Genomic DNA, 27,335 nt, shown 5'->3' with positions numbered 1-27,335 from the left:
TCTCCGATGTAATTTAAAAAAATACATTATTCTGCATAACATGCACATTTGTTTCTCGACACAAAGCGGGCAGTTTTCAGTGCATGTTCTTGTAAAGTGCCAGCAGAGCGAATTCCTTTGGCGAGAGACAATGCCCAGATCGGGATTAGGACCAGAGAAAATGTGTTGACGACTACCAATATAAAGATCCTAAAGTATGTCAACGAAGGCCATAATCGTCGTACACTCGATATTTTTTTTTCAGATACCACGTATGCTAACAGCTTCAGAGTGGAATCCATATGGTACATTGGCGAGAGTCATTTGTCCCGAAAACTTTCGACCAGCTTAGACCAAGCAACCCTCGCACAATATCTCATTACTTTCCCTGTGTAGTTCATGGAGCTTGGAAGGCAGCATGAGGATTTTAATTTAGCCGGCTTGATCGTCTTCTGCACTGGACTAGTTTGGCAGCCTTACAAACTGCACCCGCCGTGGTTTCTCAGTGGCTATGGTGTTAGACTGCTGAGCACGAGGTCGCGGGATCGAATCCCGGCCACGGCGGCCGCATTTCGATGGGGGCGAAATGCGAAAACACCCGTGTACTTAGATTTAGGTGCACGCTAAAGAACCCCAGGTGGTCGAAATTTCCGGAGTCCCCCACTACGGCGTGCCTCATAATCAGAAAGTGGTTTTGGCACGTAAAACCCCATAATTTAATTAATTCTTTTACAAACCGCTGTCGACTGACTCACATACTGACTCGTATTCACAGCTTTCATCTTAATGTGACCCGCGTGGCTTCTGGGAACAACGGCAAACAGCAAAGTATGGTACATACATGCGACTCCTTCAGGCCGGTAGAACACTTTTTGTTTACAATCCGTGGCGCAGACTAATGCTTTCTTGCAATAACAGTGCTTCATATATTTTCATTTGTGCTACTTCCAAGACAATCTACCGTTGGTGGATCCATACGTGTGATGTATTACGCCCATTTGCAATGCTAAAGCTACCTATCCTCCTAGTGACTTTCAGGTTAATGATGTCCCAAATAAACTAGTTCCTCTCGTTGACTGCCGATAAAGTACTGTATCGCGAGGCTGTGGCGCTAGCCTAAGGTTTATTAGTGTGATTACTCAACATGCTGCAAATAATTATTGTCTAACCTCTTCTATTGCGAAGTTAAAAGCAATACATATATAGGCTAGTACACACAGTTCATTGTCAGAATTTTGTCTATGGATGCATTCATTGCTTGCAATATAATTTATTGCACTTCATTACTCCTTTTTGTTCGCTGTTACACGTTACTAAGGAACCATTTTCAACAGTGAAATTTTTCAGACAAGATGTAAATGTTTCTTTTTCAATAAAAGACATCTTTCTTTTAGTTCACGTTGTCTTTTAACCTTCGGCCTTATACCTTAGAAGACCAATGGCTTGCGTCGAACGCAGGTAAGCCAGAGCCCCGTATTCGTTGGCTGGAAAGCGACCGGAAAGGCAGCATGTCATATGGAAGCGAGAGGGTGCTGAAGGTGCCACGAGTTCCACGACGCTTGGATAACACCAGCTATACCTGTGAGGCCTCCAATAACAACATTACCGAGCCGCTTCGGACCTCGGTGACTGTTCTGTTGAACCGTAAGTGCGGTGTGGCTCCTCCTTCCATCAACAGATAACGTTAAGTGGTGCTGTCGTGATGCTGGCGGGGACTACTGTATTGCTACTCGTATAGTGGGATGATGTGAGCGGGTTCTTGCCGTGCGCTTTTCACTAAAGATCCCGAGAACTGCGATCACTTCTATAATAGGTGAAACCTTTGTGGCCGACTTGTTGCCTTGTAATGTTTGTGCAGTTATGTGTCAGCGTTCATGCTATGCGCGCCCTTCACACAAAGTGCGAAAGCCAGCACTATAGCTGCGAGTCCTGTGACCCTTTCGCTATTCGACATATTGTTTGCATATCCCCGTTGGCATAGTGTTTTACACTGAAATTCTTAGTATTAAGCTTTTGCCAACAAGGACGTGACATTGTCTATAGCATTGCGTCTAAATGTTTGCAGAACCATAACTATGTCGCTCAAAAGCTCTTTAGAGCTAAGCTTTTTTTGCCTACTCTTTGGTTTTCCTGTCTGTCCTTCGGTCAGTTTCTTGCTTAGTGAAGGGGGATGGTTCTGGAAACAGCGTTTGGGTTTTGGAAGATTCGCTTTTTCTGTATGGGAATCTTACTGTCAAAGTTAACAATGGCAAAGGGGAGGCAGCCGTCCAAAAGCTCAAGAAAACCCTCTGCCGGGATAAGGCAGTCATTCTGAAAGGAAACAACACCGTATGAATCAATTGTTTCCCGGACAGTTACAAAGAAGTCATCATACGGTACGGAATAACCTAACTCCTCAATGTCCACAGACATTGCACATTTCGCCCCCGGTACTCCCATCCTCAAAGTCTGCACGAGGCTGTCCGAATGCTTGAGCACAAATGTGTCCTCTGGTGCGAGCGCTGTGAGGTGACGCTGAAGAAAAACACTGACATTGCGCTTCGAACTGTCTCTATCTGTTACTGTGACTCGGAAGGGACATAGCGGCTTGTGGGTTTTTGCAGCAAAGAATACCCTGAGGCCGTCGCCTTTGCGAGACTTTACCACCTTGCATTGTGTCTCCAGTTTCAAGACATTCAGAAGGGTGATTGCCCTTGCCTTGACTATAGCAGGTGTGGCGTCCACTTTGAAGTTTTTTTTTTCTTATACAGTTATTAGGTAAATTTGAGGTGAGCAGCCTCAAATTTACCTTATAACTGTATAAGAAAAAAAACTTCAAAGAGGTGGACGCCACCAGCCTCAAATTCGCACGTTCACCTCCACCAGCGCAACAGCTGTGGACGGGATAAGGAGCGCTTACCATAGCTGCGGAAATGTTTCACAGAAACTGGGAGTAACTATTTGCAAAGAGCGTGTGCCGTTCGCTGCAGTCTGTGCGTCTCCAACTCTGCTTAACTGTCTTGCGCGATCGCTCATGTTTTTTTTTTGTTTTTTGTAGCACATGCTCCGGTGATCACGTCCCAACTATCCGACATCTTATGTAGAAGTGTAAAGGACTGGAAGAGGCTAGAAAGAAACACTGTCCGCCAAAAATGGCCACATACGAACGCCAGACTTGTCCAAAATTGACAGAAGAGCACTCTCGCACTGAGGGGAGCTTCGCATGAAAAGCCGAAATATTACGACATATAGAGCGCCCTTACATCCTCCATCCTCACGCAGGCCAAGCCTCCCTTTTATTAAAAAAATAATTATTTCTTCTCTCGAGTTTGCGGTTTCCTGTACGAATATGTTTTCGTATGTATGTACCATACATACGATATATTTATACATGCATGTACGTAACATTACACACATGTACGATATATAGATATCAAGTAAATTCACTCAGTATTGAATGTGGCATGCTTTTTTTACCCGCGTACTGCTATACAAAAGCGCTAAGATTTCCATATCCTCTTCAGGTGCTGTGTTTATGCCCATACTGTGAGCAAATTCTGGCAGAAGCCTAAGATTACCATGTTCTTGTGGGAACTTGGTTTGCATCAGGACTGCCACGGAGCCTTCTATAAACGTAATGTGATCTGTTTTTGTCCCAACAGTGAAACCGGTGAACGTGAGCATCCGCAATAAGGACACGCCGCTTAAGGCCGGAGTCCTGGCTCGCGTGGAGTGCGAGTCCTACGGCTCTCGACCGGCGCCTCAGTTCTCTTGGTGGCTGGACGGCAAAGAGCTCGTGAACAACTCAAGAAGTGTCGAGAATGACCTCTCCGTACTATATTTCGAACCAACGGTACAAAACAACGGCCAGAAGCTCACGTGCATATCTAGGAATCCGCTCATAAGAGACAGCGACTGCGTGGACATTTGGACGCTTGATGTTCACTGTAAGCTCGACTGTTTTGACGCTTTGTATTGCGCATGACTAATGCAGTAACCTTAAATGAAAATATTTCTAGGTTACTTTCCGCTGTTGTCGCTAATATAATTCATCTTGAGGTGCAAATTTTTCAGAAAAACTGTGCAATTTCTGAAGCTAGTTTGCCTTTGGTACTTCTGCAGAGTTAGAGAAAAGGCTTACATACGTTGCATGCTGAAAAATACGCTTACAATCCTGAAAAGACAACAAATAGTAAGCGTAAATCTATTACACAGAAGCGGCCGCAGCGGCGGCCCTCTGGCTGTGGCATTCTGCTGCTGAACGCTACGCTACGAGTTCGAGTTCCTGTCGCGGCGACAGCAATACAACGCGGCCGGAATGAAAAAGCAGTTCTGTACTTAGGTTCAGATACGCGTTGACGAACCACAAGTGTACATAATAAATATGTACCCCTGGTAGTCAACAATAAAGCTATGGGACGTTAAATCACCATCATTCAATGAAACGGATCACGATTCAATAAAAGAAAGTGCTCGCATGTGGCGGCTTGAAGTAACAAAGTCACCTTTATTTCCAACATCATACTTACACGACGCTGATGTCGAGGCGCCTAGGCAAAAAGCCTGAATGCCACTATATTCATTCTGCAATTTGTAGGATAATTTCTTGCGTTTGATCCCCCTTAACACGGAATAATTGCTCCATATGACTCATATTTACTTATATTTTTGTCAAGGTTCCCCCCTATTTCTGTTATGCTATTGTTGCTATCACCGTCCCTGTTTAAAGGTAGACCCTGACCAATATTTATTCAGGAATGTTGTAAATTGCAGATAATATTGCGCAAATTAAGACCGCGAAAATAGCACAGTCAAAATTTCGGAGCTGAGTATCGTAGCATAGCAGCTCCGTCTCTCTCTGTGTGTGTGTGTGTGTGTGTGTGTGTGTGTGTGTGTGTGTGTGTGTGTGTGTGTGTGTGTGTGTGTGTGTGTGTGTGTGTGTGTGTGCGCGCGCGCGCGCGTGTGCGTGTGCGTGTGTGTGTTTTGCTTTCTTAGTTTTATTGGCACAGCTCCCACAAGCCCAATTTTGCGATTCTGATTTAGATAAGATTTGTTAACTCCAGTGAATGCACCTTCTCAAAAAAACATTGTCCGTGTTTCATTCGATTTAACTATAGTTTGTTATTCTGTGTTCATTTTGGCAGTCAAGCCACAGATAACGCTGCTCTTCAAGGGTGTACGAGTACAGTTTGCGAACATCACGAGAGGAGCGACTGTTTCCTTGGAGTGTCGGACATCTGGAAACCCTCGCACCGGGAACATCACATGGCTTCTCAACAAACAACGGCTGCCACGAAAGTCGTCGCCAAAGAAAGGTGTTTTCTTCCGGGACTCGACAGTAGTCGACATCGTGAATGCTAACCGAAACCACAGTGGCAGCTACTCCTGTTCAGGGTTCAATGCTGTTGGAAGCACAACCAGCAACGAGGTGTACCTTCGAGTACTGTGTACGTGGTTTTCCGCATTTAGATTCATGCATCACTGCGTCACTCGCACGCCCGCTGTCAGTTTCAGAAATGTTCGTATGCTAATGAAATTCCATAGCTAATTGACTTTACACACGCGTAAGCTGCTGTGCTAAAACATGAAGCATGCAGGCTTTTTATGTTCAGTCTGAAATGTTCGCAATACGCCAAAGTCGTCTTTTTCTATCTGTCTTTCTCCCTCCTAAACGTGAAGAAAGGGGGTTAACCGAGGGGCCCGATTTTTATTAGTCATATGATAAGAAACCAACAAACACTGACACCGAGGACAACATAGGGAAAATTACTTGTGCCTAATAAATGAAACAAAGCAACGATAAATTAATGGACATGAAAGTGGATGAAAAAACAACTTACCATAGGTAGGGAACGATCCCACAACCGTCGCATTTCGCGTGCGATGCTCTACCAATTGAGCTACCGCGGCGCTGTTTCCCCATCCACTGTCTTGGGTATTTAAGTTTCCCAGCAGAACCCTGGGAGTGGTAGCCAGCGCCACCACTCACAGACCTTGTCGGCGGACGTGGAACATCCTTTCTGCCGCAGGCGTCACGAGAACGTGATCTTTTTGGGTGAAGGCAACCGGTCAATAAACCCACACATGCTACCTGAAGGCATCAATGTTGCCGGATTCGGGACCCTCGTTACACAAGTAATTTCCCCTATGTTGTCCTCCGTGTCAGTGTTTGTTGGCTTCTTATGACTAATAAAAATCGGGCCCCTCGGTTAACCCCCTTTCTTCACGTTTATTACTTAACGAGGGTCCCGAATCCGGCAACATTGATGCCTTCAGGTAGCATGTGTGGGTTTATTGACCGGTTGCCTTCACCCAAAAAGATTACGTTCTCGTGACGTCTGCGGCAGAAAGGATGTTCCAGGTCGGCCTCCAAGGTCTGTGAGTGGTGGCGCTGGCTAAAACTCCCAGGGTTCTACTAGGAAACATAAATACCCAAGAAAGTGGATGGGGAAACGGGGCCGCGGTAGCTCAATTGGTAGAGCATCACACGCGAAATGCAACGGTTGTGGGATTGTTCCCCACCTGCGGCAAGTTGTTTTTTCATCCACTTCCATTTCCATTAATTTATCGTTTCTTCGTTTAATTTATTAAGCACAAGTAATTTCCCCTATGTTGTCCTCGGTGTCAGTGTTTGTTGGCCTCCTAAAGGTGTTATGCATGGTGAAGTGTGTAGCGGGGATGACGCATAAGGCTGACGATACGGGAAATATTGCTGTGCACTAAGCTTAAGAACCTTACCATCTGGAAGACGCTTGAGCGGTACTGGGAAAGCTACACCTCATTAGCACTCCCATTGATATCATATTTATCACCAGTGACCAGCGTCTTCAAGCCACATAAAACTTCTGCTACAATACGATTATCAGCAAGGCCAAACCAGTTTACTTGTTTTTTGTTTTCTTTTTGTTAACGTGTTTTTAATGCTCAAAATTTATATTGACATCTGCACTCTCTCATTGATTCTCTTGTTTTCTACCGTTCACATAACTGCTTACAATTACTGGTCCGCCACAACAAAAATATAAACCATTTATCTCTCACTGTAGAGTTCAAGGCTTTCCATGCTAAGACACCATGACGAACAGTCGTTCGACGAAAATGAGTAGCTCGGTGACTGAGATATGAGCGCAGCATTCACATTGTTGACTTTTGCAACGGCAGCGTTCTAGGCAGAAACAGACTGTTAAATGTTACTCAAAGCTGCACTGTAGCAATTCCTCGCAGCAGCGGATTTAACAGTAAAGATCTAGCCTATAATTGTAAGCGCAGTGGCATTGGAAACTGGTATTTGAGCATATGTGTTTGGGGGAATGTGGCTTCTCTCCTCTCTCTCAAAAATTAGTGACGGGAAAAGAGGGAAAATATCGACAGTATACTTAGGGCGTCAGCATTATTGAAAGAAAATGCTAAAACACAAACTGTGTCGCGATGTCAGTTTCACTTTTTTAGCAGGTTGAGGAGTACATGCCTCAATAGCTAATCGGCAATCACCTTGCCATACATGATTTCATAGATAGAATATAAATGACCAGAATATAAGTATTGGCCGTAGTAGTCGTCTACAACAATTTACTGTATATAAGCAGCATTATGACGTCGGGCGTCCCGCACCTTCAGATTCTAGAGCTTAGATTAAGGAACTGAGGGCACTATGGAACAGTGGAATCATGATTCGTAATATCATGCTATTACGAATGTCCTATTAAAATTCGCCCATTGATGTGGTACAGTGAAGAACAAAAATTTGGCAGAAAGCAAGTGAAGAGCGTGAGTTTAGCAAAAGTTACTGTGACTGGCAGCGATAGATATGTACTGCCACATGCACCACTTAAATGTGTTAACATCGCATTCGCCGCGACACGCTTTCGCTCCCAATACTATACGTACTGGTGTTTATTCTCTTGCTCCAGCATATCTCCATTAGTTCTCGAAAGAAGGCCGCATGAAAACGAGCGCTCTCTAAATGACATGTACGATTCAAAAGCCTACCCCTCACTGTACGTTACCTGTGGCTAGGTTGCTGTTGCGTAAATTGGTGTGTTAGGTTGCGCTGATGTACGATCAAACGACGCTCTTTCATTTTGCATCCACAATCGACGGCGCCTGCAGATGAGCCCGAGTGCATGGACGTCGTGGACAGCTATCTGACTGCCGCGCTGGACGAAACGGTGCGCGTTCCGTGCCGGGTGGCCGCGGACCCACCCCACGTGTCCTACTCGTGGTCCTTCCGAAGCAGCCTGGACGAGATGGCCACGAGAAACCTGACCACCCCTAGAAACGGCAGCGGTGGCCTGTTCTTCTACCAGCCCAAGGTCGCAGCCGACTTCGGCACCGTCTACTGCTGGGCACAGAACGACATCGGCCCCATGGCCAAGCCTTGCATCTTCCACGTGGTGCTCAAAGGTATAGGCGCGCAACAGAGGCCCTGCGCCGCACGCAGTATACCATAGGCGCATTCGGGTTGTATGCTAGGTGCCACCTACTGCCCTTGTTCCTTCACAATCAATAGAGCATGACGCCGAAAAATTCCAATTCTGAACGGCCGACTTAGAATTGCCAAACAATAGAGCGGCCAATAACTGTGCAACGATAACTTGTCCGAATAAATGCTGCCACATCTTCTTTGCAGAAGAAGCAAAATATGTTAACCAACAACTGTTGCATTATTTCTTTATTTTTATTCGTATTGTCGCGAGGGGTAATGAGAAGAAAACAAATTCAGAGAAGATTGTGCGGCTTTGCATCCTGAGGGAACTGCAATGATTCTTATCAGAAGCTATCTGCCAATGAACTGGTGTTGTTCTCCTGTACGCTGGCCTTTAATCTGGGCTTTCGTAAGATATCGAGCTTCGTGGCACAATACCTGTAGGGCAAAGAAGCTTTTGAGCATTAGCCGCTTCCGTAGAACCTGGACACTTGTAGAGTTACAAAAATGTAACGTGTGCGCAAAAAAAAAAAAAATGCCGATTATTCGTGCAACTTCTTTTTTTCTCCCCGTCTTTCGCGGTGTTGAATTATTTCCGCCAACCATCTTCTTTTATATCCCTTCCTTTCTTCTTCTGTCGATTTTTGCAGAATCTGAGGACACTATGACATCATACGTTCTTCTTGCAGTCATCATAACTTTTTTGTTCGTTCTTATTCTTGTGCCCGTTGTGGTCGTCATCGTCGTGCAAACCAGAGAGCGAGACGTAAGAAAAAAAGGTAAGAGCACAGAGAAGGGCCAGTTCCGTGCAACCTTCCTACGCCAAAATTCAATAAGTATGCTACGGCTAAAGATAGCGAGTCCCGGCACTCTGCAATAAGAGTATGCTTAAAATTGCATGCCAACTGTAAAGTTATCTCTGAGAAAGCGGCTTTGTTACGAATTGCTTTTCTAATCTAATCTTTTCTCGACAAGTCTAGTCTAATCTAAAAAATCTAATCCAATCTTTTCTAATCTAAGCGTCGGGAGCTTCTGTACGGTACTAGAACGGCAGCTGAATTGTTTGTTTCATTACTGAATAATTTGCACCTTCGCAGATGGCGGCTCACCTTTGCATTGCTCGAAACGAAGTATTTTGTGTTGTTAAGCTGCATTCCACCTACAAGTTGGCTGACCGCACGTTCCTGCTGTTGTTTTCAATTTTTTGTTCATAAAAACTTCTATTTCTGTTCCAGGTCAGAATTCGTCGCTCCCGGTGGTGACACCGAAGGATCACACTCTGCCAAAGTCTATGTACGGCGATCATAGTGTATGAACTCATGTGCGCATGAGCGCGCGCGAGTGTTTGCGTCGTATTCCGCGTTTCGCTCATTAGTTACTTTGAGAAATCGATCTTTCTCTTTTTCGTATTTTGGTGTCGGATGCGGCGGTGCAGGAAGCGCCTGTTTAATGGCTCAAATATTAGGTAACTGCCAATGTTCACAATTGCACTCAGCTAAGCAGGGGCGTCGGAAGTGTTCCACAGAGAAAGAAAAATAAAGCTGAGGCGGAACATGATGTTGTGTTTGACCGCACAGGCTAATGCTGTCAGCGCACTGTTCAGTCAGTGGCCTCGAGAATAAAATACGAAAGGAGAGGGGGTGGAACTACATGTATCTACGCCTGATGTACAAAACGGGCCAGTCTTAAAGGGGACGCGCATTTAGTATTCCAGCCCTGATTTTATTTGTAAGTTTCGAAATTCGATATTGACTGATTGTTAATGGAGGTTTCGAAAAGAAGATTCGATGTGGAAACTTCGAAAATAACTTACTCTTAACAAGTACCTACCAAATGCGTCTCCTGAGGCATCTTGTTCAACAAATTTGAAAGAAAATATAGAAGTAACATTGACTTGAAGGCTGATGGGCAACCTAATCTGCTCTATGTGACATGTTATAACCACCTCTCCATTCCCAATGCAATTTTGGCTACCCCACTTCCACCAGCTGATTGCGATGCACGGCAGTAATCATTCTAAAGAATAAGAAGGGATGGTGGTTATCCCTCCTCAGCACTCACTTCAGACGCCACTGCAGTTCAGAGAGAAAAGGATAACCATTCTGAAATGATAAGACGATGAAGTAAAATGTGAGAGGAAAAAATATGACCCCTGGTATAGCGGATGCCGTCTTGTCCTTGTAAAGTGAGAATCAGCGTGCAAAAACTCAGGCATCACAGATTTAAAAACGCAGCGATGAAAAGAAGGAAAGTAGATGGTCGCAAACGTTTACTATCGAAGCAAATACTATCCTTGCTTGCTTACGTTGATCGCTCTCACGCACGTCTGTACAGACCGGGCAACCACATCGCACTGGACAAAGTAAAATTGCTCTGCGACGTCGTGGCCTGGCAAAGATTTATCAATAACTTAAGGTCCTAATCTGAACATTGTTATCCTTTCGACAAGATGTGCATCAACCCAACATCGCGCTTAGATATGTGCCAGTACTGACCGCTATCAATGGACTTGAGCTAATGTAATATTATGTCCTCGTTATATTTCGTGCGTTTTTTTTTTTAGATGGCAGAAAAATAGCAAGGGTTAGCAAACTCGCTAGTAATATTCATTGTTTTGATGAACCGCGTGTGTTTATCAAAAATAAGTAGGCGATGTTTTATTTTCTATTAGAAGCACGCGGCAAGTAGAAACGCTCATTCAACGTTGAATAATGTTTGCGTTTCATTAAACGACGATAATGAAGACAGAATACATGTAATAGGTGATATTGTCTAGGAGCAAGCATTATTTCGCCGATTCTATCTTTTCGTATTTCACTGTTTCCGCACACGCTCTAACTACACGAGAGATCCTGTGTACACCAAGGTTATGCTTTTATAACCAGGCCGACGTGTTCGCGATTTTCCTATGCGTTAGACCAGCGAACACTACACATATGTTAATGGAACATAGTCTTTGTGTTTAGGCTACAAGTAGAAGGCGGCAACGAAACCTTCGAGCAGGATCCTCTGCTTCATTTCTTGGTGTGAAATGCAGGATATTTTGTGGAGGTATCACTTGTTCTGACGCGTAATGAAATTTCTTAGACCAGGATAAGATGTGTTTTTTTTTTCTTTGGGCAAGGTATTCTTATGACGGCCAAATGACATGAACCCTCCAGGTGCGGTGACAAAGTTTTGTCATTACAAAGCTTACATCGTGTCTAATTGTCACAATCTAGTCACAATCTCGTCACAAACTTCCTGGTGGCTGATTGCCAATCGTTGTAGTTACGTGTACGTAGTCGTTCGCATCTTTTTACAGAAATTAGGTCCGCGTACAACAGAAAGAAGGGAGTTCCAACACCTTCGGAAGTAGGTTTCTGACTTAGGCACTGGTTGCAAAGCACTGATCTTCTGGGCCAGTATTCACAAATTGCGTTTACGCCAGTAATTTTTTAAGAGGAAATTCCTGCGAACCCTTATGCTGGACATATTATTAGCGGAGGCGTCCGGCCAGTGACAAAATAACTGAAGAACCAAAAGTTTTGTGAATCCGGGCTGTGCAAATTGTGCATTACCTAATTTTTGTTGGACTCTGCCGTCGATGGCAAGAACCGAAGTGATTAAGTTTTATGATTTTGCTGATGCAACGACTCCAGAATAAATAAACGATGGACTGCCAATATTGCTGTCGTGAGACCAATATATGATTTGTGACCAATTTTACAAATAAAACACATTCATTTCCACGTAGCTTGAGCCAACTTTCGGAGAGTGAAGCAGGAGAATGTAAAGGCAGTAAAGTTGGCCAGAGGCACATGCAGTTTGCTACCCTACTTAGTGAAAAGGGAATTAGGGGATACAAAGAAGGATGAAGACAGGAACACTGGGGCTGAGGCTGCATGCAGACGCGAAAGCACAAAGCACGGCTGCAATTATTTACCGTAGCTTTTGGACTTGATAGTGCCTTTCTGCACCAGCTAGCTTTCGTAAGGCGAACTGCCAGCGCGAGCTCTGTTCTTTTTCTTTGTTTTTCTTTTCTTTGATATTTCATGTTACATAGTATTCCCTGACGTTTCTTTGTTTGTTTTTCTTGTTTTTGTTTTGCGCGCATTTTCAACATAACAACCTTCCCTCCCTAACGTTCTTAATACCTTTCCATCAACAGAATCTGTTCTACGTTTTGTTTTCGGGAGAAAAAAAAGCCTGAAAGCAAAGTAGGGAAAGTCCGTCTAGGAGCATAAGTAAAGCCTCAAGTCAACTTCGACCATTCTTCAGACAATTCTTCAGAGATAATTCAAGTTGTCTTCTGAAGCTGTAGCTTGGCACCCATCCAGTTGCAGCCTTATAGATTGTTATTTATTTATTTATTTATTTATTTATTTATTTATTTATTTATTTATTTATTTATTTATTTATTTATTTATTTATTTATTTATTTATTTTATAAGTCAGCTTGTTATGTAGAAAGTACCACAAGGTGTCCCAATAGAAGTCGCGTCGCCAGATTGCGTGAGGTTTCACAAGGCATTTCTCCTTGACCTCCAGTTCCTATGGGACGGAGATGCGAAAGGTTGACTCTTCCAGCTCGGTATTTTCTTAATAGTGTGTGCAAATCAGTTCAAGGCTCCCATACTTATGAAGCAATCAGGCGAGGACTCTCTGGACAGCTTTACGCGACCCTGGGTCGTCTAAGCGCTCCCCTGTGCAGGTCTTACGTATAAATTCAGTTACAGTGGTGGACGCTAAGGATCGCGCCACAGAGATGGCTTGCGCCACGCTATAACCTGCTTCCTTGCATAACCTGACCCGTGTGGCACAACGTCCTGGTCAATGCCAAGTCTCCGCATTCCTTTTTACTTCTTTAGTTAATTATTTGTCTGACTGAGTGCAAACCCGATGTTAGCATAGGACGGTGACGCCGGCAACATCTAGCCACGTAAAACAAATGCACCACAGAAACGACACCGTAAGTAGAAGTAGTAAAGTGCTCATCCGCATACATTATAGGCATGCAACTCTTAAAAAATGAAGTTAGAACGTCTATATTGGCTACCGTTTAGAGGCTTCTAGTTTAAAAATGTATTGAGAAAAGCGCAAATGACATTTTTATTCCTGTCAATATCTGGTCCACGCATGCACTTTCAAATAGGTTGATTTCAGATAATCTCTAGACGTACAGCGCTCGACAAAACGTGCACGTGTCTATCTAGTCTAGTTATAGACAGTCCATAAACATCGCAATAAAAAGCCCACGAATTTGTTTGAATTTTAAGAATCATAACCCAAATTCCAGCGCAGCAAAGTTCGAGAAAAATGGTTCGTGGTGTCTGGTGTGTTTTCCTCGACAAATATGCGTTCCCGGTTCCTGTGTAATTTCCCTGTTCTCCACATCTATCTACCAGTTCCTTTCGCACACCATCTTAATATCTCCGGAAATTTTTGTTGCCCTAGTTACCATGGTTCACTCAATGAATTTTCGTCGACATTTGGAGCATGTACGTTGAGCGAGCGGATGTTCTCCACCGCATCTAGTAACAAGAGCAGTTTCACTGTATAAGATATCCACAAACATTCCATGGACGGTCTAAATAACTTTTTGTGGGTGATGCGAGGATCCTACTGAGACATAATGACTGAATTATTCAACCACAAAAAGATAAATAGTTCAGTTGGAGCTCTTGAAATAAACAGGATATTCGAACTGCTTGAAAACAAACTCATGAAGCAGCACGTAAGTGGCAAACACGTCAGTTACACGGATTGTAGTGATGGCACAATGACATAGGTCGCATGTTTCGCGCACATCCGCCGGGACTGTCAATATACCCTGTTCACGGGCTCCGTTCGTGAGGCTGGTACATACTCAGTAATTAACAATTTGGAAGTTTTTCGAGATCTCTAGAATTCCTTAACAGTTATTAGCTCTGGTGTTAGTAGAATACTTGTTCGCTACTCGCTTAGCATGTTTTTCAGGCTGATATGTGTGGTATAATACCATAAAATCTATTTTCGATGGGCGTTTGGAAGGATCGCACCGCGAACAGTGTAGCCGGTAAAGGTTTACAGCTTCATTCTTCTCCGCACAAAGTCATTGAGGATCATTAGCACTGTCATTTCTATGTAAAATAATATAAAAAGCCGAGACAAAAACGGAGAAGATTACTTCTATTGAATAATTCGGAAGACCTTGAGTTTAGGTCAACGCGGATGCATTTACCCTTAGGGACAGATGTAATTGACAAAACGTGGCACAGTTGCACCTTTCGATAGTGGGGACTCAGCATGTTTTCAGCAACCTCTTGTCGTGCTGTTTCATGCGCTCCATTGTTTCCAGAGGATAATGCTGTTCGCTAGTTCTAATGAGTTCCGTGAAGAGGATTCTAGCTTGCGACTTTCTTGCTAATGTAGTTGAGAGGACAAACTGATTACTTAATGGCATTTATTATCCCAAAGCTGCTTGCACCTGAGCTATCAGAGGAGGCGTCGTGGAAAACCGGATGAATATTTACCAACTGGGAGTGCAGCACTTACTCCTAAATATACTGTATAAGTGTAAATAGGCGCTTCTATATTCCGCCATCACTCAAACGCGGGAATGGAACCCGCGACCTTTTCCGTAGCTCTGAACCACCACCGCGGGTAACAGACGAGAGTGCAGCTTCGGCTGCGAAGACGACCTTTTCTAACTTCTGGAACCGAAGCTGAAGGCCGGACTGGAAAGGAGGGAAGTATTAGGAAGCTGCTTCGCAGAAGAGCAATCGCCGCACTGCCTATGTACAGGATGGGAGACATGGCTGGTTGGTGTAATGACATTTACGTAACCTTTTTAATTACAACGTAAGGTTTACCTAACATCGCGAAGGTTTACAGCATCTCTGATTTTGTCCCTAACATGCTTTCTCACAATGATGCTTCTCTGCTTCGATTCTAAAACTTCGGCGGAAAGCCTACACAGTTTCAACGAGTGCCATTATAATACCAATCGGTCTGCAAGGTCAATTCAAGGTCCCTCGTATGACGTTAATCCAGCGTATAGTTTACACTGTACGAAGTGCTCAGCAGTTGGTTGTGGGAATCTCTGCCCTTCGCAAAGTTTACCCATTGTCTATAGGGTGCGTTTCCTCTGTTGCGAAAACGGTTTACAGAGTTTCTGACGCAATACCACGTCATGTCATGTCGGGTTCAAAAGCCTGTTTCACGTCCAGCCGCCTCTGCACGGCGTCATACGATTATATTTCGTGCGTAAAAGGACGTTTGAACGTCCACCAATTATCTAACATGCGGGAGCCATTCCAAATTCGAGCGAAGCCATGCACAATAGTACGTTGGCTGGTGTGTAACAAGTGTTAAAGGATAAATACGATTGATCTCCAGGTTGGTGTGATTTCCATGAGGGTGCGTATTTATATATATATATGTATTATACATAGTTTACGGCAGTTGAAACTTGTATAAAATGATAACTCTTGTCTTTTTTCTGATGCTACTGTACTACAAAATCTGCAAGGTTGGTGTAAATGAACAAATGAAATAAAGTACAACAATCATATGAATGAAACGTATATTCTGGCCAGTCAATCTTGTATTACAATGTGAAATTCGCAAATATATAACGCAACACGCTAGCCAGGGTTGGGATATGAGGTTGTTGGTTGATAATGTCTAGGCGAACCTTATCGCAAAAATCCACATGGACACAAGAATGTGTTTCCGATGTGTGCTCTTGCGTACTCGAGGTTCTTTGCGCTGTAGCTCGTCTTGGCATTACGCAGGGCTGGATTGGTCTTGACAGTGAAGCAACACATGGGACAAGAACACAAGAAAGTCATGACGTGACATTGCGCTGAGACGACATATCAGCGGCACGCTGTGTCACCATCTCTTTCGTCCATGCACACAGCGGTTCTTCTATCTAACACCGCGTTCAAGCAGCGTTCTACATCAACACAAAGTGAAATAAACTCACCCTCAGCCTCATCTTCGATCACTTTTGAGCGGAAAACATATCACCGAGAGCTATTTGTCTGCAGTTGAGTTCATCAACCTCAGAATGATTCAACCGTTACCGCAACTATATTGCAGCAATAATGGCTAGAAGGTGCGAATACATGGTCAGTTTGATGTTTGAGTGAACGGATAATCTGAAGCAACGATTAAGTGCTTTTCATTACGCGTTGGATCCAAGCCAAGTAGTGTGTGACCTTGGTGTACACTCCGGGGAAATTGTGGTCGTCGCACTTCTCTCCAAACGTGGCCACACCGACCGCTGACCAGCGGTAACTTCGATCCGGCACGATCATCGGTGAACCCATGTAGCGCTGCAAAAACGTTAAATAGAATGTATGACGCCGCTGCATAATCAAGCTACGCTTCGGGAATTGACGCCAGCATTGTGACCATCTCCATTGCATTCGCCACAAAAGCCACGTTTGCTGCTCACCAGTCTGGTTTCGCACAGGTAAAGTATGATTTCATCTCTACATGCACAAAAAATACCCGCACAGGCACAACCTTCGGTAGTTTCTCATAAATCTTGTCTTCATTAACGGAGACTCAGGGTATGAGAATATGTCGATGGCAGTAATGTTGCGGGTATATCAGACGCTTTTCAAATCACAACTGTTCTCGAATTTTAAACTTAGAACAGTATACTTCTGCGTGCAGGCCAAAAAGTGACATGCGCAGCAATGCTACGGGAAGCACGGACACTTATGAACACGCTTTACGCCTTTTTCAAGGCAGATCAGGTAACGAAAGTTCCTGAGTAAGGAAACCGTGATGAACGTCAATTTGCCGGCGGCTTTCTTGTTTCTTTTTTAATGAAAATAAAAGAGATGTAGTCACCCTATAATGGCGACGGCTATAGCAGTAACAATATAATAAATATATAGTAAGAAAAGAGGCAACGTCCTATAGATTAAAGAATCTACAGAACACATTCTCATGGGACTGTGTGCATAGACACACGACTATATAGACATAAAAGTCGAGGGCAAGCCGTACCACACTTCTTTACGGTAGCCTGTAACTTGAGGGTACAGGGTAGTGGCCCCCTGAACAGAAATGTGCAGGCTGCGTCTTTCAACTGTAAGCGAACGCCTTGAATGTAATTCAGTTTTTTTCTCTGTCTTGGTTCCCTAAAATGTTTCCAGACACGTGCATGCATTCATTCTGTAGCAGTGTCACTCGCCATCAGAATGTTTTTGAGACTTGATGCACTAGAAATATCCACACTTCCTCGTGTGTTTGAACTTCTTGATTCGTTACCGACCGTCATTTTGAAGCACGAACAGCGATTGGTGGTATAGGCCACAGAAGCCATCTGCCTAATAGCCTGTAAAGCGTTTCGAACTCTACGGGCGTGGGAATGCTTCATAGAACACTTTATCATTTCCTTTCTACACTGCCCGACCATAAGTTGTCAAAACGGCAGCCGCGGTTCACCATCTGTGCACAATAATCCAACTCTTCTATAACTGCGCAATTATAACCGACAAAACACCAACATGAGTCGTCTTCCATTCGCCATACGTGCTTGCTTTTGTCTTTGTCACTTTCTTCGAGCCGTCAGAGCAACCAATATCAGTTCCGATACACCTCTGTGCGATATAGTACCGTGATTTGATTACCACCTGTGCCACAACGGCACAAGATTTTCTGCGCACTTGGAATGGGTTGGACGGCAAGTTTGACGATGACTATATTAAAGGCTGATGGAAAGGGTAATATAAGGACGTTATCTATAGTCTCGCCAAAAGCTATGTGACGCCCTCAGATATACTGGAACATCTTACCGCATCATCGATATGACTAACTATCTGTAGTGCTGCAGCAGAGGTAATTTCTTCGCACAAATTCGCATTCCATATTTCGCATTCTCATTAGCCACTTATTTCAGTCAATTAGCTTTGCACGTATTCTTCTATGCAACGTCACAATAACTATAGATGTGAAAGTGCGTAAAAAGCGCTTCGTTGTGCTTTCAGTTTTTTTTTTTTTTTCGTTGAGGTCGTGGTAGTCAAAGGCAACATTGTCGTATTTAGCATATCAATAATGTAATCAACACTCTGCACTACAGCAACAGAGTTTACGTCATTGAAACAGCCCACAGCAAACGTTGTCCATTCGTATTTTCAATTTGATGTATTGGCCTCTCCACCTCAGTGATAGCGTTTCTTTCTGAAACCTGTGATTTTCACCCAGTTGCAGGGATTAACGGGAAGGAAACAAACGCCTGAGTTGGATAGGAGGCAGCAAAAAATTTAAAAAAAGGCTTGTGCTTAACGTCTTTCAACTGTAGAGCCCTGCTTGATGTTCTTATCAGGAAAGTTATGCTCATTCCAAAACATTAATTCTTTCCTACGCCACTTTGCGTAAATTCGCTGTCTACATTATTCTAAACTTACTTAATTTAGACACCCTCAAATATAGGCATGCGAGTATATTCGAAATCATGAACAGAAATCAAATAGCCTTTCTTACTCGATTCATACGTGATTTCAATATTTAATATTCGAACTTCTTTAAGACTCGTTAATGCCTACAAGGAGAAAGAACTAAGCAAGGCTGCCTGGAGTGTTTATTGTTAATCCGACTAAACGAAAAATACTTAGATATTCCTGCAATGAGTGATCCGAAGTGGTATGCTTCAGGAGGCATTGTTTGCTACGCAAAGGCACCGGTTTCTCAGCTAACACGTGGATGAGCAGACCGTGTTTGAACGATATATTGCTATCGTCTAACCAAAAGTGTTTGCTTTCCGGCTTTCTGCATATTTGTTAACTCAGCATAAATGAACTATCGTTTTCCCTCCGTTTTCCCTCACTACGTTTGCATCGCAAGAGATACATTCTTTCTTTTTTTTTCGTTCTTCTTAGGTACGGAGAAATACTTCGTATTTCATATCAGAAACTAGTTTGTCTGGGGCATTCTTATTCGATTCGATTCGAAAATTTCACTATTTGAGCACACCTAATGTCGCCTTAATGTCGTGTTAAGAAGAAAAAAAATGTGTGCGTTTTTTAAATAAGTAAGGTATTTTTTTAAACTTGAAGTCAGGAAGTTGACACTTAAAAGGTGCAAAGCAAGTTTTAAACAAAAAACCTGAAAATTTAGAAAACCCATGCATGCATGCACTGTTCGTATATGCTCTTACGTCACAGCTGCCTTCGATTTCCTGGATGTCGGTGCACATCTGGCCAGCGATGATGCCTCTCGGAAGCTCACGCACCCTCACGTTCTCGAAAAACTCGCTGCAGTCTCCGTTGTTTGCGACGAGGGCCCGACGAGCGCGCAGTGTCATGGGGGATTTATTTCCTGAAATATCAAAGTTTGATTTTTGTGTACATCTGATGTACCACACTGTCTAACAAGTTTCCTGGTCGCATTGAGTCAACTTTGCATTACCAATTGTTTTCTGTTTGTTTGTTTCTTTGTTTGTTTCTTTGTTTGGAAGCTTTGGCTCGGGAGCTCCTATCTAAATGCATCGGAACGGGAGGAAATCGTTTTCCTCGGCAGCCAATACACAAATTTTGATGAGGTTTGTTTTACTTTCTTTAAATTAAAGATCTAGTAACTGTGGGTATTGAATTTATGCCATGTCTTTTTTTTTCACTGCGAAATAAAAAGAACTCCCGTATGAAGTTTACAACTTTGTAACTCAGCCATAAAAAAAAACGCTACAACAATTATGTAAATTGCAACTAATAACGAATTGACAGTTGCTTACATATCCTTACCGGATTTGAATGCGAAATCACTATGACCTCTCTAATTGGTTACGTCCATGACACGTGACGTCATACATTGTCACGTGTCCTTCACAACTCTACCTTAATCCACTTTAATCCACTTTAATTCACCTTCATTCACTTTACTTTAAATAACTTTAATTCACCCTCAGTCACCACACTCTAACTTCTATTAACGTTAATTTACTTCACTCTAATTCAGCTTAATTCACTTTAACAAGAATTACGCATAATTACTACTAATTAACGTTGTTATACCATTTACTGTCTTCTGCATGACTACTGACGTCATACACGACGCTGATGACGTCACTTATGATGCTGATCTTTGGTACCATATCGCTTGACACGCCACATTTCCTGCCTCACGGGACATATAATGATTTCACATTAATAAATCCAAAGCGGACAAAATTGATGCATTACGCACCGATCTGAAATGAAGCTGAATTTTGTGAATAAGACTTTTGCGAAACTCTTGTAAACATTGCAAGCTTCGTGTAAGCCGTAAATTCATGTATCGAATTTGTCCGCTTGAGATGCTCAAACCGATGGAGTTTACAGAATGGCGATATATGTTTTTGGTGCAGAGATACGGATTTGTAAAATTCATGCTTCTATATTTTTGAGATGTAATTTTTGTAAAATCCCTTAAAGCACTAAAGCAAGATTCTGCTTCCTGCAGTTGCTAGAATTTAATCGCCCCGCAGTTGTTACGATTGACACACACGTGCCCTCCTTTACCCTGTATAGAGCGTACTGGTTCTTGCTTATGTCACACTGCGCCTAATTACTACTCCGATGCGTGAAAAGGTTCGGTGACGAGTTACCGTAATACTTGGGCGACCATTCGAGCACGTAAGACAGCCTCTTGTCGAAGGCATCAGTACGGGTGGGCAGGCAGATGGGCATCGTATCGTTGGCCACGTCACGGCGCAGCGTCATCACGGCCAGGTCGTAGTAGCTGCTCCCGGGCAGGTAGTCTGGGTGCACCTCGACGTCGTAAACGCTGTACTCCACTCCGGACTCGGTGGACTCTGACTCGAGTTGAACTGAGTACAGTCGCGGGTTCCTGAGGGCAGCCCGACAGTCTGTTAAAAGCTCTGTTTCGGCCAGTAGAAAATCAGTGCGCATTTGTACGAGACAGCTACATCTACCAGCAATTCTGATCCCGCCTAGATGATAGGCTTTCGCAGCTACTCGTGACGTTTAGTGCCCGCATTGTGTCTATAATATTGAGTTTATTTGTCATTGTTTTAGTTTTGTTTTTCTTTATTAAAGTGAAGTGTAGTGTGTACGTACTGAAACTGCACAATGGGTTATGAGGCGTGACGTTGTGGAGAGGATACAGGTTAATTTTACCCACCTGGGATTATTTAACATGCACCACTCAAAGCACGGTACAGGAGCCTGTTTGCATTCCGCCCCTCTGAAATGCAGCTGCCGCGGCCGGTAATCGAACCCGCGACCCTGTGCTTAACAGCACAACGCCATAGCCACTAAACCACCACAGCGAACTTTCGGTTTTGTTAACTGCAGTGTTTAACATTCTACATTTTTATAAAATTACCAAAACAAAGAGTGCTTTTGCACACATTGAAAATGAGGCAAGAGGCGTTCTCGTGACCGAAGTTAAACGCACCACTAAAGAAAATAATTTTAAAATAAGCAAGGCCCTGATGGTCAAAATCATAACCACGGAGCAAGATAATGTGGTAACAACTGATGCATTCCAGTGTGACAGTGACAGCATCATAGCGAAAGCCGTTGCCCAATTGTGAAGAGCTTCTTACGAATGAGACTGGATCCGGTCAGCTTTTGCATTTCCAAGAAGCCTTAGCGTGTGCTTTTCAGTTTACGAGCTACGACTGCACTTGCTTATGCGACCACCGTAGTGCAACTCTCAGATCCAAGGCGCACAATTATGATGCGACAATATCCCGTTTTCTTTTATTTTTGGTCTCCCCATATCGTCTTTTGCTACCAACTTGTCCACCTTCACTTTTTCTATAATATCTCCACGAAGAGGTGGCCAGCACTATTTCGGGGCAATGACAATGAAGGCCCTGTACTTAGAAACGAAATAATGTCGCTAGGACTGGTTTTCTAAGGATGCATCATTGTGCACCATAGAGTGCCGATTTGTGTATACGGCTTGTAATGCCCCACGCCAAAAAACCTCATATCAAAGCTACCCAGTGATTATCGCCGCGTTACAGAGCAACCATGTCGAATTGTACCGTCTGTTCAGTGTACCTAAGGATGACGTTTTATGCCGGGACAAGAAAGGACAAATTGACCGGAATAACGAAAGGTGTAAAAATGAAAGCTAAACCGTCATGACAATCCGCCGATGCGATTTCCGAATTGCAACCTACTTTCTGTTGTTATAGGTCCCTGAGATAATTGAAGGATCGAGAGAGAGTGAGGATCTTGAATGGATCCTAGAGAGGTTTGCCTAGCGGCATGCCAAGCACACTATTCTAGATGGAGATGATGAAAAATGAACTGATTTGCACAGTTGATAATAAAGATGCACAACATACACAAAACAAAGCACTCAATACTCGACTAAAGCGTCTCATTGAGACCAGCGTCTACTCGTTTCACTTACTGTGGTCTCGGGTCAAAGCAGTGAGCCGCTGTTAAGACATGTCGCTCGCTGATCAGAACACCGGCACAGAGGTAGTCAGGTGACTTTCGCTGATTGTACTCCATGATTGAAGCCTGCAAATGTTACCATATGGCACGTTCATACACTACGAGCTTGGTAATATGTGTTTTAAGACCGCTAACAAAACCAGCCCAATTAATCTGGTATAAAACAATTCGCTACCGTCTCAATAGATATTTCTAAAGCGTTTTTACCATCATTTTTCATCTCGTACTTATAAAAATCCTTTTTTTTAAAGCGAATAGAACGACTGAAATTCAGGTATACTGCCGTTCCTCCTCACACCTTAACCATATTACATGAAATGTATCATGTTGACGCATTTTCGTCGTATTTAAAGCGAGCGTTAGGCAGCGTGAAATCGAGGTTCTGTTCTTTGCAAGAAAGCCATACAGCGTTATGATAATTTCGTATAAAAGCACATCATAACCCGCGCGACTTTATTAAAACACAGATGTTATGTTACTTCATTGCTCAACTGCAAAAGGTTCTTACCATCCAAGGCCATTCTGCGGTCCGTGCTTTCCCACTTGGTAGTGGCTTGAACCTCTTCAGTCCACAGGCTGTTTCGAAACGATGTTTCTATATTATCATATTCATTTAAGAGTGCCAGAGATTTGAGCTAAAAATGTTAAAGTTCATAACCATCATAAATTTATTATTTTAAGTATTATTAACCCCTAAGCTAAATGTGTTGGCGAAGTGATACAAGTTCGTACACTACTAAACAAAAAAATTAAAAATAAAGCGCACAGTAAACAAATTCAAACAATCAAAACAAGTATACATTGTGTACATTTGTGGTAAGCAATCAATAAATATATTAACAGAATAACAAATTATTTTAAATACAAAAACAGATTAGACGTCCGCTCTGGCTAAAGTTTTAAATAGTTATCAGGTATATCACCTACACCTGCGGACTTTCGCGCAATCAGATTCGATACAAGGTTAAGTATGCTGGCTTCCACTATTTGCAAATTTTCAATAGGAGGCAGTGCTTCATCGACGTCGATGAAGCACTGCCTTCATATACTAGTGCTCATTCGGTTGTGCAGGGTGCTTAATCGCACGTTTCAAATTTCTCGTTTATTTGAAAGAAGCGTTGCCTGGAAATTCTTGATCAGTTAATTGTGGTTCCTTCACGAAGATTTTTCGCCCCCTCAAAAATTTCTTAAAAGTAGGATCGAGTACCAGTATAGCCATTTGCAGCACGGCACGCTCCTCTGTACTTGTGGACCTTACCCTGCTGTGAGTAGCCGCGTGTGCTGAGTTCACCGTAGCTACCATCTCCGTCTCATGTGCGACGTTTCATGCGCTTATTCTAACCGTAAAAAATGATCAATGTAACAGTAATGTTCAAAAGCTTCATCCGATGCACCGACAGTACTTGATATATTATGTCCGTTCCAAGTCTAACACGCGTGCTTTCTTTTTCAAGTGCCCTTGAACTAAAACGACATCGAAAGAAACATTTATTTCATGTCACGCTTGGTCTGCATCACCTTTATAAGTAGATGTGCTGAAATGCAGCAAACACTTAGATTCACTTGTTTGTTATTTCTTTGGTATGATTGCCAAAAGACAGCGATCCTTAGATCCGCAGGCTGTTTAAATTATTTTTGATATAGTTCGCAAGAACTCAAATAATCCGTCAGAAGACATCAGGTATGGTCACGACAGCGATGTACCACCAGCAAGATCTATTTTATTCTATTATACGCAACCTTAAAGTTCCTTTTAGATGGTACTTCCTTTATACAACCAGCATAGAGAACAGTATAGTATCATTTACGCATGATCGCTTTCTTCATTTATTCATGCAAGCAAACTAGAAACATGTAGCAGTATAGAGTCAAAACGGGCTGGAAACTTTTGGAGAGAGAAAAAGATAAGTGATAAATGAAACGTTGGGAGGTTAACAAGGTTGGAACCGGTCGGCTACCAAGCGCTAGAAAAGTGGGGAAAGGGGAGTCGTGCCATTAATCTTAGGCCTCGCAAATAGTAACTTGTGCCCGGGGCCGGTAAAGCGTACAGCAAGCGATTAAGCTCTACTTTAGATTGATAAAAACCTCAGAGTTTCTACAGATTGCAAAACGTTACATGGTTTCGTTTCTTTAAATATTTGAGCAAACTCACGTGCGTCTTCGCAACGACAGGTCCAAGCCAAGAGGATCGTGCTCACTATGATAACAAATGATGCCATGTTCAGCGCCAATCACTTCCAAACACAGAAGTACCACCTAGAACAAGAAAGCGGTTGGGATACAAATGAAATAATTGATTATTTTATTGGTAATGCGGGCACATAAAAGGCACGTTCAAGTGAGTTGCTTGCAGTGAAGCACCCAAGAAAGACAGGTAACGCAGAACTAGGTTTCAGCTTTCCGTCATCCGACTTCAAGAACGTAGTTATTGAAGTCAGAGGGTGGAAAATAAGGATTGGGGAGCAAACAGTATGTAGCTTGTTGTACATGTTTACGTGAATAGACTTCGTGCAAAAAGGAAGAATTTCTCAACACCTTCATCGTCGCTGGTTCGAGAAAGTAAGACGATTAGCAACACACGAGAGAGAGCAAGAACAAAGTGCCCCACCTTAGCTCCCTGGCTCGTGTCACCCTGCAATTCTTCGCAGCCGCGCACTTTCTCGGTCTGGTGAGTGCGGCCAGCGCAGGGTGTTGTTTTATATCAGCCGCGGCACTGAGAACAGCACCGCCGCATACTGCGCGCCTTGCTTGATTGGAGCGCCTGCAAGCTCACCGGATCACGTGACGAGAGCAAAGAATCGCCGTTGCATCTTCATTACCAAACGAAGAAAATGGAAACGCTAAAGCGGCGACCTGTCGAAGCAGGGGGCAAAGGCATGAATTATGCCCTATCGGAGCCTAATGGCAAGTCGCCGTTTAGCGCGCGCAAAGGAGAAGATGTACCGAGGCGGTGAGCCCGGAAAGGGTGTCAGGCCCTGTGCGTCGCAGACCGACCGCAGGAGGCGCCAGGAACGAGCATCGAGCTCAAAGCGCCTGCCGCGAGAAGAGAGCTCGGTGAAGGGCAGCGGTCGCCGAAGCTCCCAGGGCAACGATTCAACCGAGTTGGTAAATGAGAAAGGTGTGCGTGCTGTCCCGGCCTTCGGCGCCTGTGCGCGGCCTTGTGCATTGGACTTGTAAACTTGTGGCGAGCGCGTACAAGCAAACATGAAGTTGTGAAGGGTGTGTGTGCGTGTGTGTGTGTGTGTGTTTGAGGGGGGGGGGAGAGAAGGGGTTGCTTGGCTGCTGCCGAGGGGGCGGGCGGAGAAGCGCGCCTATATATACGACACTGACACCATGGATGATCGGCATGTGCGGAAAGCGGAGAGAGAGAAAAAAATAGTGTGCCTGAACCCTGACACCGCGAAGAGTATATGTAGCCCTGATGGCAGCCACGGTCAGGGCCGCATGGCCTCGCGTGATTTCAATAAGCCGTGACTGTCGGGAGGCTCGTACACGGCTCGTCCCTTGAAAGTCAAGAAAGCGCGCAGCTATATAGTTTTGTTCTACTGCTTCCGACGTGACATTTTCGGTGCCAGGGATGAGAATTACACTTGTTTGAATGACTTATTAATAGACATGTGCTGCACCGCGGTAACAAAAAGAAAAGTACCGAAGCGAAGAAATAAGGTAAGCGGCAATCTATTTGGGTGGTTCACGCTTTACAAGATATGTGTTCCTTTACTACCTTTTTTGTCCTATAAACATGCGAAGATGCTGGCTAAATCGATTCAGGACGAATTACGCAGTATAACCGCGGCCAGCGCTTGTCCTGCAGTGTAATTCGTACTGTTAAATATTTCTGCTTAATAGCCTAGCTTCTCAAATGTCCATTACTCCTCCAACTGGTTCACGTGGTACCTACGCGGCGCAGTGAATACCATCACTGCTCACGTACGACAAAGAACTCCACTCAAAGGGTGAATCTGCACGTGGTAGAGCGACTTTCAGTGAAAATGTTGGCTCACTTCCAGCAGCGCTCACGGACAGCGCGGAACAATCTGCCTTCATCAGATGAATGATCCAATTTGCTCCCGCATAAGTAAAATAACTCTTAAAACAAAAACTCACATCTCGATCTCGTTATCGTTTCTAAGAGTCACGCATCTACGCGTGCAATTTATGGCCAACCTTGTCTAGTCAGGGCGGGCTCAGACCCTGCTATGTGCGCGCTGCTCTTGAGAACCAGCTTCCTTCCTCCTTTTTTTTTTTTTCTCCCGGTGGATACAAGTACGTGATTTACAGTGCAAGCTTCCAAACGGTGAAATGATGATGTAATTCATGGAGCGAAATGGTTTATAACCTAAAGTGGCCTTCATGTTTTACCTCTCTCTCTTTTTTCCTCAAACAGTAAATTTCTGAACTCGCAACACGCTGACCATTGACAATTAAACGACAGCGCTGCGGCGACACGAACTGCTGCGGACGGCGGCGCAGGGTGAATAGGTGAGGCGTAAACTCGCAACGGCTCACGAAACGCGGTGTCTGCTCGGCACTTCCGGTCAAAAGGTGACGGTTCC

General features: G+C 43.8%; 2 protein-coding genes across 2 annotated transcripts in view; one reads left to right on the top strand and one right to left on the bottom strand.

Annotated features, from left to right (window-relative positions):
* LOC126544532 (B-cell receptor CD22-like) overlaps positions 1-15,930 on the top strand; it is a 149,791-nt gene extending 133,861 nt beyond the window's left edge. The window contains exons 4-9 of the mRNA XM_050191876.3: positions 1,438-1,623; positions 3,621-3,905; positions 5,103-5,405; positions 8,068-8,361; positions 9,034-9,162; positions 9,619-15,930. Of these exons, the coding sequence (XP_050047833.1) occupies positions 1,438-1,623; positions 3,621-3,905; positions 5,103-5,405; positions 8,068-8,361; positions 9,034-9,162; positions 9,619-9,698 (1,277 nt within the window). The 3' untranslated portion in view covers positions 9,699-15,930. The remainder of the gene's footprint in view (positions 1-1,437; positions 1,624-3,620; positions 3,906-5,102; positions 5,406-8,067; positions 8,362-9,033; positions 9,163-9,618) is intronic.
* On the bottom strand, positions 15,916-25,029 carry LOC126544539 (clotting factor B-like). Its single transcript, XM_050191885.3, has 6 exons — positions 24,932-25,029; positions 23,288-23,355; positions 22,733-22,845; positions 20,949-21,190; positions 19,524-19,684; positions 15,916-16,686 (listed from the first exon to the last, which is right to left on the bottom strand). Exons 1-6 carry the CDS (start codon positions 24,996-24,998, stop codon positions 16,522-16,524), a joined length of 816 nt encoding a protein of 271 aa, XP_050047842.1. The 5' UTR covers positions 24,999-25,029; the 3' UTR covers positions 15,916-16,521.
* Between the last annotated feature and the right edge of the window lie 2,306 nt (positions 25,030-27,335).

Source organism: Dermacentor andersoni, chromosome 1 (genome assembly GCF_023375885.2).
Source record: "Dermacentor andersoni chromosome 1, qqDerAnde1_hic_scaffold, whole genome shotgun sequence".
Classification (NCBI taxonomy): Eukaryota; Metazoa; Arthropoda; class Arachnida; order Ixodida; family Ixodidae; genus Dermacentor; species Dermacentor andersoni.
The sequence above is the reverse complement of the archived record's forward strand: the minus strand, read 5'-3'. Positions and strand labels throughout refer to the sequence as shown.

Coding starts and splice junctions, on each gene's coding strand:
- LOC126544539 (XM_050191885.3), bottom strand. CDS start 24,998: ATGGCATCATTTGTTATCATAGTGAGCACGATCCTCTTGGCTTGGACC. Junction 23,356..24,931: donor CTGTCGTTGCGAAGACGCAC/GTGAGTTTGCTC, acceptor GTTTCGAAACAG/CCTGTGGACTGAAGAGGTTC. Junction 21,191..22,732: donor TGCTTTGACCCGAGACCACA/GTAAGTGAAACG, acceptor GGCTGCCCTCAG/GAACCCGCGACTGTACTCAG.